General features: G+C 34.4%; 1 protein-coding gene across 1 annotated transcript; it reads left to right on the top strand.

Annotated features, from left to right (window-relative positions):
• The first annotated feature begins 374 nt into the window (after positions 1-374).
• On the top strand, positions 375-890 carry LOC104854643 (olfactory receptor 7E24-like). The gene has a single exon (XM_033757278.1). It carries the CDS (start codon positions 375-377, stop codon positions 888-890), a length of 516 nt encoding a protein of 171 aa, XP_033613169.1.
• Positions 891-10,602: the final 9,712 nt, after the last annotated feature.

Below are 10,602 nucleotides of genomic sequence, written 5' to 3'. Positions count from 1 at the left end.
TTTATTGCAATCATGAACTTCTTGTCTCCAATATTCTTGGTTTTGTAACTTGCACTGTGGACTGTGTAGAAAGCAGATGAATAAAAAGACTCAAATAATCCAAGATTTATTTTTTAAAAGTTAAGTTTAGTATAATTCAGACATATTAACAAATTTGTATGGAATACAAGAGTAAATTGTTGTTACTATAGGAGAACAAAATGTATGGAGTGCTGAGTACATATTTATTTGTGGACTTTTTCTGCATTTTTCTATTTCACAAGGTGTCCAGACAACATAAATGCACAGAATCTAACAGATGTGAAATAATTCCATTTCATGAAACTCTCAGATTTTCCAGACTTGCAGCCCATCCCTTTTGGCACTTTCTGTCCATGTACCTGGTCACACTGATCAGAAAACTGCTCATCATGCTGGCTGTCATCTCTGACTACAAATTCCACACCCCCATGTACTTCTTCCTCTCCAATCTGTCCTTTGTGAGTATATATTTCACCTCCACCACAGTCCCAAAGATGATTGTGGCCATCCTGACACAGTGCAGAGTCATCTCTTATGTGGGCTGCCTGACACAGATGTCTCTGCTTATTATTTCTGGATGTATGGATGACATGCTTCTGACTGTGATGGCCTATGATTGGTTTGTGGCCATCTGTCACCTCCTGCATTACCCAGTTATTATTAGCCCTCAACTCTGTATCTTCCTAGGTTTTTTTTTCATGTATTTTGCTAGAGCTTTTGGATTTACAGCTGCACACTTTGATTGTCTTGAAGTTCACATTTTCAATGATGTTTTAATTTCCCACTTCTGCTGTGAACCTGCTCAACTCCTTAATATAGATTGTAGTGAAAACGTGTTTTTTTCTATCTTGATAATCCTATTATTATAAAATAATTTCCTCTATCCTGAGAGTTGCATCATAAGGAGGGAAATATAAAGCCTTCTCCACCTGTGGGTGTAACCTGTCTGTTGTCTGCTTATTTTACGGCACAAGCATTGGGATGTACCTTATACATCCATATATATATATATATATATGGTTCTCATTTTCCCCATTATCCCTGCCCTCCCTTCAACCCCTCCTCCCTTATCTGTTTACAAATACTCTATTTCCATTTTTTCATTTTCTCATATTTTTTTCTTTTCTCTTATTTCCTTTCTCCTACCCTTCCCACTTCCCCCACACCTTTAGCCTCTTTCTTGCTATTTCACCTTGTCAATTATATCATAAGGATCATATTACAATTACAGTTTTTCACATCAGAGAAACTATTCTGTGTTTACACATGTGTGACTTATTTAATTCACTTAAGAGTACATCCTCAATAGCCATCCATTTTCCTATGAATGATTCTAATTTCTTATTCTTTATGGCTGAGTAGTATTCTATTTTATAGAAAAACCACATCTTTATACAGTCTCCAACTGTTGGGCAAATGGGCTGTTTCCAAGTTTTAGCTATTAGAAACTGTGCCTCTATGAACATGGGTGTCCACATGTCACTGTGATATGATTCTTTTAATTCTTTTGGAAAGATATCCAGCAGAGGGATGGCTGGGTCAAATGGAACTTCTAATCCTAGTTCTTTGGTGTATCTCCATATTGATTTCCACAATGGTTACACCAGTCTGTGCTCCCACGAACAATGGAGAAGGTTTCTGAAGGACACATTTTAATTGAACTTATAGTCTCAAATTTCTCATGCATTTTCCATCAAATAATATGATTTCATATTTTTATGGCTTAATAACTTCTTCTTTATCTATTCATGTGTTGATGGGCATCTAAACTGTTTCCACAGTTTAGCTATTGTTAAGTATGATGTTTACATATGGATTTACATCATGACAACACTATGACATTTGTAACTCATTTTATTTTATTTATCATTAATAATTTCTTCGAGACTGAATAGAATGTATTGCTCAACATGGGTAGTTTACACATTTTACCAATATTTATTATTCTAATCCTTTCAGACGCCCTTTTCTGAATCATGTCTTTGCATTTTGGGTGTCTGATTTTTTTGAATTCTTTATATATTTTAGAGAGTAGTCCTTTCTCTGAGGAGCAGCCGGTAAGTATTTTTTCCATATTGTAGTTTGTCTTTTAACTCTTTTTGTGACTTATCTTGCACTGAAAAATCTTTTGAATGCAACTGAGATCCAAGATGATTATTCTTTGTGCAAGTTCTCATGCTGCTGAGTATTTGTTCATAAAGTTTTCTCCTACGCCAAGGTCTTTGAGAGTTCTACCTAATTTACTTTCCTGTAAGTTTAGTGTTTTTGTTTTGATATTTAGGTCTGCAATCAACTTGGGTTTTATTTTAGTGCTTGGTGAATCTTAGGGATCTAGTTTTAATGTTTGGCAAGTTGAAAGCCAGTTTTTCCAATACCCTTTGTTAAAGCAGCTATCTTTCCTCCAGTGAGGAAGGTTGGCACCTTTGTCAAGAATAAGGTAGCTGAGAATGCCTGGTGCTGTTTCTGCATGTTCTAATCTATTCCAATGATCCTTGGATCTTTTTCTTTGCCAGTACCATGCTGTTTTTATCACAGTGGTTTTGTAGTATAGTTTCAAACTGGGAATTGTGATACTCCCTGATATGTCTCTGTTGTTTGCTTGGATCCTTCCCTGGTTTTGGAATCAAAATACTACTTGCTTCCAGCAATGAATTTGGAAATACTTTTTTCCTTTCAATTTCATTGAAGAGTTTAAAGTGCAGTAGTGATAGTTCTTCCCTAAATGTATTGTAGTATTCAGCAGTGAAGCCATCAGGACCTGGGCCTTTCATTGCTGGTAATGTTTTAATTACCTTTTCAATTTTGCTGAACATAACTGCAATGTTTAGACTTTTTATATCTTCTGCATTCAACTTATATGTGTTTAGAAATCTGTCAATTTCTTTTGTATTTTCCACTTTATTAGTTTAGGCTTTTGAAGTTGGTGTGGATGATTCTCTGGATTTCTGATGGATCTGTTTTGACTTCTCCGTTTTAATTCCTAAATGCATGAATTTGAGACTTTTCTTTCATTTTTTATTTGTTTATTGTTTTGTTTTGTTTTGTTTGAGACAGGGTCTCACTATGTAGTTCAGACTGCTCTGGAACTCACTGTGTAGCTCAGGCTGGTCTCGAACTTGCAATGATCCTCCTGCCCCAGCCTCCCAAGTGCTGTGATTACAGGTATGCAACTCTATGCTAGGGTTTTCTTTTTTTTTAAATAAGGTCGTCTGGGCATTTATCAATTTTAATTATTCTTTTGAAAAACCAAGTGTTTGATTCATTGATCTTTTGTATTGTTTTCTTACTTTGCATTGCATTAATTTTTGGTCTGATCTTTATAATTTCCTCCCTTATATGAACTTTGGGTTTGTCTTGCTCCTCTTTTTCTAGGACTTAAGGTTAAGCATTAGGTTGTTTATTTGAGCTCACTCTGTTTTCCTTGTATGGGCATTTACTGCTATGCATTTCCCTCAGAGGACTGCTTTCATTTTGTCCCATAAATTCTTATATATTGTATTGGCATTATCACTTTTTTTGTAGAAACTGTCTAATTTCTTCTTTACTTTGCTCTGTGACCCAATGGTTGTTCAGCAGAGTGCTAATTAATTTCCATGTTTTTGTGAAGTTCTTGCAGTTTCTTAAGCTATTGATATGCATTTTAATTGCTTTATAATCTGATAATATACATGGGATAACTTTAATTTCTTTGCATTTAGTTAAGCTTGTTCTATGAACTAGCATGTGATCTATTTTGGAGAATGACACATGCACAGCCAAAAATAATGTATATTCTGATTTTCTATAATGGAACACTCTGTAGGCATCTACCAAGTTCATTTGTTCTATGACTTGGTTTAGTTTTAATATTTTGTTTTTGATTTTTTTGTCTAGATGATCTATTTGTGTCAGTGTCACTACAAGTTGTGCCTACTATTTGTGTCACTACAATTGTATTATTTCTTATTTCATTTTTCACATCCATTAATATTTGTTTTGTATAGTTGGGGACATTAGAATTTGGTGCATATATATTTATGATTGTCATTTTTCCTCTTGTATAGTTCTCTTTATATGGATTTAGCAACCTTCTTTGTCTCTTTTAATTAGTTTTGGTTTAAAATCTATTCTGTCTGCAAATTAGGTTATTACCACCACTTTTTTTCTGGGGTCCTGACACATGAAGAACTGTTTTCCATCCTTTAATTCTCACTCTATGAATTTCTTTGTGGGGTGGGTGAGTTTCTTTTATATAGCATATTGTTGGATTTTCTTTTTAATCCATTCTGCCAGCCTGGTTGTTTTTTTTTTTCTCTCTTTCTCTCTAATTGGTGAATTGAAGCCATTAATATTGATGGTTACAATTGTTATGAATTGGCTTTTCATTGTCATGTTATTTCCTGTTGTTGGTTTGTTTATTTATTTATTTTTGCCTCTCTCCCTTTAATTTCTTGCCTTGCCTGGTATATTTGCTCTGTTGGCACTTATGGAGATGTGGTTTTTATTGCCTTTTCCAGGTTATTGTTTAGAAGTGTTTGAGTGCTGGTTTGATTTTCATGAAATTTCTCAGGTGTTCTTTGCAATGAAAATATCTTATCTCCCCACCAATTTTGAAAGATAGTTTTGCAGGATACATCAGCCTAATTTGGAGGTTATTTTTTTTAGGGTTTGAAATACATCACTCCAGGGTCTCCTTGTTCTGAAGGATTGTGTTGAAAAGTCTTCTGTGATTTTGATGGGCTGCCTTCTGCATGTGATTTGTTTATTTTCTCTAACTGCTTGTAGTATTTTGTTCTTCTGTTGTGTTTCTGGGATCTAGATCATTATATGTCTAGGTGTAGATTTTGTTTTTAATCTTTGCCAGTTGGAGTCCTGTATGCCTCACTTATCTGTATATCAAATCTTCCCCTTTGTTCAGGAAGTTTTCTGTCATTAATTGTGTGAAAAATTTCTTTCTGTCATTTGCACTTTCTCCTGTTGCTTCTTGGATTCCTGTCAGTCTTATATTATTCTTCGTTGCATCATCTAGGAGTTGCTGCATGATTTCTCATGGTCTGTTATTGTTTTTAAGAGATCTCTCTTTTCATGGTCACTGACCAATATTACGCTTTTTATATCTGAAATTCTATCTTCATATTCATTCATCCTGCTGTGAATTCTTTCCATACTGTTTAATCTCTTGGATATCTGAATCTGTTTCATGGATTCCATTTCTTTCCTATGTTGGGCACTCAAGATTTCCATTTCTTTCCTATGCTGGGCATTCATTGGTTCCATCATGGTCCTGAGCTCATCTGTTTTTTTTTATCTGTTTCTGTTCTAGACACTCTAATCATGTCTTTCATTTTTTCTTATGTGTGTTGTTATTTCTGTGTTGTTATCTAGAAAATTATTTCTGTTTTGATTTTTCTAGAACTTCATTTACCTGTTCTTTTTAACTTCCTGTGATATCAGTTCATTGCATCCAGATGGTTGATTGTCAGACTTTTGCACCTCATTTCCCCCAGGGTTTACCATTGGTGGGTGGGAGTCTGTTTTTTTCTTCTTTAAATGCCTTCTCATTTCTATTTTTTTATACTGTGCTTGGATTAATTCCTGTGTTCATATTTCCATCTTCCAAATAAAACAGGACTTTAGGTTTTAAGGCTCTAATGTCTCTCAGGCAAACTCATTTTTATTATACAAGAGAAGACAACTTATTAGATCAATCAAAACACCTTGACCCAAGTGATATAATCAGTAACACAATAGCACCAAGAACAGCTTAGAAAATGACACTTTATGGTAGTTATTAATATATCACCTTTAACTGTGTAATTTAAATCAAAATTGAGGACCAGCCCCAAATATTTATAGTGCCTAATCTGTTCAACATAGCAACTCTACCCTCCAGGATGGGGATTTAGCAGGAGTTGTGGAGGGAGGGATCGATAGATAGGATAGAGAAAGGTTAGAAGTGAGATCAGAGGACACAGAAGATCACACAAATTCTAAAGAGCTATAAAAAGAAAACAGGAAAGGACAGAACAAAATTTACACAAGAACAGAACAAACTAACAGCAATAAGGAGTCTAGAGACTGTAATCAAATTTTTCTTTTTATGTAATCACTTTCTTTTAAAAGTAATGACAGTTGAGAGAAGGGAAAAGAGAAGAAACTGAAAAGCAAGAAAATAAATTCAAATTATGATAGGAAGGGTAACAAAAGGGTAGAATAATGGAAATAATGATTGGAGAGAGTCAGAGAGGGAGAAAGGAAACAAGATAAAAAAATTTAGAAAGAAAAAATAAAGAAAAGAAAAGATAGACTAAAAATATTTTAAATGATTAATGATAAGTGAAACATATTACTTTGAAGATAAAAAATAGAAATAGAGGGCCTCCTTCAGGGTGTGCCTCTGTTGATACAATAGTGTGGGCAGGAATGTGTAGTTCTATGCTAATTACTCTCAGCAAGACAGCAGCTGTCTCTTGAGATTCAGGCTGATTTTTGGCTTTAAGGCCAAGTTGAAATTTCTGTCTTCCTGCTGTGTTGAACTCTTTAAGTTTCTGCTGCAGGTTACAGCTGTGTTTGCCCTGAAGTTAGACCAAGTTTCAATGCTAAGTGCTGGTCCCTCTGACTTACCAACTATGGTGGTATGGTGTGCCTTTATTGCAGAAGCCTCAGAGAGGTCTTCTTTGTCTTGTTTGCAGGGGTGGTGAGGGATACAAACACCTCTGTATTGGCGCCCATGCTGCTGGCCTTCTCTGTGTCTTGGGTTGAAGGGCATGGCTACCAGGGTGTGGGTTCCTCTGTGTCACCAGGTCACAGGGTCATGGCAACAGGCTGCGCTGATTTTGAGGGTTTTAACAAAAAGAAATATAATAATTGTGAACACAGATATCCTCATCCGGATTTCAATATTGCATAACATATATTCATACCTAATTGCTAAATGTTAGCCTATGAATATTTATATTTTAAATGTCTGTTTAAAAAAAGAATTGGCATTGTATATTATTATCCCTGAAAATTGATTCCAGGAATGCAACACAGAATCAAGTCCTCTGAAGAGAAGAGAGCATACACTTTTATTTTTTACTTTCATAACAGAACTTTTGTGTTCATATCTCACCAAAACTTGCCCAGCATTCTGGACATAATGGTACATATTTAATTATTGTTTTACCTGCTTTGGGTCTTGCTTTCCTACCATTCCTTTCTATCCACTTATTTTTGTATTTTCAATGGAAATGTTTAAATATGCCCTTGTGTGTTAGAAATATTTAACATTCTTTTCTATTTTTCCAATCACTCATAATAAATATTTCGCTTTGTGTCTCAGAGAAAACTTAGACTTGGCCTTTTCAGATATACTAGATCAAGGTTTGGTGACACAAAGAGATGGACTAAATGCACTTTTCATACTGAGATAGACATTAGTACTTTGGGGGCCAGGGGTGGACTGTTACATTTTAGATTTAGAGGTCTAACACAGAGGCTCTTATGCTCAGAGGTGAGGTTTGACAGGGAATTAGATAATGCAAGCCCTATACTGAGCATTAGATGAAAGTACTGATGAATTCAGAGTTATATGGGCTGTTAAGATGTGGGGCATGATCGGGGGATCTGGGTCACTGCGGATATGACATAGAAGCCTAAAGAATATTTCCTTCACTGGCTTTTCCTTTCTTTCTCTGTGTCCTGGCTGCTATTCAGTGAGCATATTTTCCTCTGGAATGGCTATATTGTTTCTGTCTTGGATCCAGCTGAAAATAGACTAATAACATGAGTCAAAACAAAAATAAAGGCCTCTTCATTCAATTGAAGGTGTTAGGTATTTTGTTCTAGCAAGAGGACAGTACGGTAAATAATTTTACTTTTCAAAGTAGCTGTCAGAGAGAAAGTTGAATGTAATTAAAATAAAATATGATAAACATGACTTGACAGCTATTTCCACTGCCCTGATCTGATCAACACCCATTATATGCATTTTGAAATATTACATCATATCACATCAATACTTGCAAAATTAGATGCTCATTAAAAATTTAAATATAGCTTTCTTGATATCTGAAATTCACAGTGTCTCAGGTGTCTGCACTGATAATGATGATATGCCTTCTACCATTAGTAATTTGCTCTGCCCCAAATGGAACTTTCTCTGTAGAAATGATGTTTTTAAGATGGTTTCAAAACTGTTCTACTGGTTTATATAATCCCAATTTGTCTGTCTATACTCCTTCAACTATGAAGAAGATGCCTTTACAAATTGGTACAACAAATAGTTTGGTAAGAGGAAAGGACCCAATTGTCCTCGCCATATTCACAGGATTGATTATAACAGGGAGCCTCACTCTTAAGTGCTACAGCTCTCAGGTTAGAACAACAGCAGTTTGTGGCTTTGGGACAGGAGATTAGAATAGATTTAAAAGCAATGCAAGACACAATTCAAACTTTAGAAACTCAGTTAGATTCAGTAGCTAATATAGTATACAAAATGGAAGAGTCCTTGATTTGCTCACTGTACAAAGAAGAGAAACTTGTCTATTTTTAGGAGAAGAGTGTTCCCACTATGCAAATAAGTCTGGCATAGTTAAAGAATCACTGGATATATTAAGAGATCATATTAGACTGCTCTGATAAGAGCTTGATACTGATGACCTGACATTCAGTTTTGGCATTAACTTGCCAGGATGGAGAGCTTAGGTCAGCTACCTCACAAGACCAATTCTTATCATGCTGCTTATCCTTATGGTTCCCTGCATAGTAAGATGGATATCAAAACCCATACATCAAAGGATTGCAGCTGCCCAACACTACCAGATGTTGCTTATGCAGAAGAATGAAAATTGGTATAAATAAAATGAGGGGTAAGGAGTTATTCCCCCCAAAAAACAAAGGGAGGAATGATAGGGAAAACTTTTACAAGAAGCAAAAACCTATAAAGTGTTACAGTGTAAAGTGGCTTCTGCTGTCTCTAACAGCAGTTTGTTTTGTTTAGCTCAAAACTAAAAGGCACTGAAGACACTAATTGCTGAATAAGACATTTGGTCTTAGCTTGAGATAACAGTCAAGGTCTTGAGCTGTGATGACACTGGAGTCACCTGATCATAAAAGTGTCTAAATGAAAGAATCCATTGCTAAACTTTTCTCCCCTGACCCTGAACACCCCCGTTCTATGGGCCAGAATAGATAACTAGGCGAATCTTAAAGGTAAACTCCCCAACTGCAAAGAACTGTTACATCTGGGTTGAAAAGATGAACTATTCTGTGACAGTGATTTGAACTGTGAGAATGAAAGGTAACCACCCAAATGAAGTCAAGGCTACAAGCCCTATAAAAGGAGGAGTTGTAACCCAATGTGTCATTGATCCAGGCACAGCTTAGGTTTGATCACCTCTTATTGATGAGTTAATTTATTATTTACTTCCAAAAATTAATAAAATAAAATGTTAAATATAAATCTTAAAAAGAACTTTCTAAAGAAATGTTTAATATAAATGTAAGAAATTTAATGTCTGCCTCAAAAAATAACAAGAATCTACTTAAAAAATGCTTTAAAATTGATAGCTTAAACCACGTAACTTATAGATAAAAACAGAAGAATATCTCCATTACCTTGCATGGAGCAATGTCACTAACCAGTAGATATGTCACAAAAAAACATAAGAAACAGAAGTAACAAATAGACATTTAATTTTATTCAAAATTTAAAATTCAATGTAAGGAAAGATACAGTGAATATAATGGAACATGTTACAAGCATGAAAACATGGGAAAGAGCAGTGAAGTAATACAGAGCTAAGAAAAAATTTATAAATTCATAAAAAAACTTATTTTTACAAAAATGTCAGGAACACAGAGTGAAGAAAAGACAAAAATCTACAGATGATGTACTAAATAGTAGATATTCACATGCCATAGAACAAAATTAACAACACCATACACAAAAAGCAACTATAAATTACATATAAATCATAAATATAAAAGATGTTGAAAAACAAAGAATAAAATCTCAGCAGAATGATTCTTTTCATGTAATAACATATATAACAAAATAAAAAATGAGTCTTCCTAAAACTATTTTATATGTACATACAAACTTCACCAAATAAACCCTATCACTGTGTGATATTAACATGCAAAATATAAATAATGAAAAGGCATTCTCATAATGAAAGGAATGTTCAGAGCAATGAGAAACTACAGAATGGGGAATATATTTTTAAATTATATACATGATAAGAGATAAACAATTGATTTATCACAAACCCGGGCAACTCCATAGAATACACATAACTAGTTTATAAGCAAAAACAGCTGAATAACAATTCTTACATGATAAACAAATGATCAAAGGAATGTGAACAAATGTGCAAATTTGATAATCCTAAAAGTAATGCAAATTAAAATCTTAATAAAAATACCACGTGATTCTCTTTAGAATGAGTATTATCCAAGAAAAAATGAAAATGACTGTTGGTGGGAATTTGCAGTAAAAATACTTTAGAACACAATTACTGAGAGTAAAAATTGGTGTAATTCTTAAGGAAAACATTATAGCATTTCTTCAATTTAAAAATTTTAGCTACCACGTGATTCAGTGATTTCTATACCGCA

This window comes from Fukomys damarensis, unplaced genomic scaffold (assembly GCF_012274545.1).
Source record: "Fukomys damarensis isolate Sample0158 unplaced genomic scaffold, DMR_v1.0_HiC HiC_scaffold_30, whole genome shotgun sequence".
NCBI lineage: Eukaryota > Metazoa > Chordata > Mammalia > Rodentia > Bathyergidae > Fukomys > Fukomys damarensis.
The sequence above is the reverse complement of the archived record's forward strand: the minus strand, read 5'-3'. Positions and strand labels throughout refer to the sequence as shown.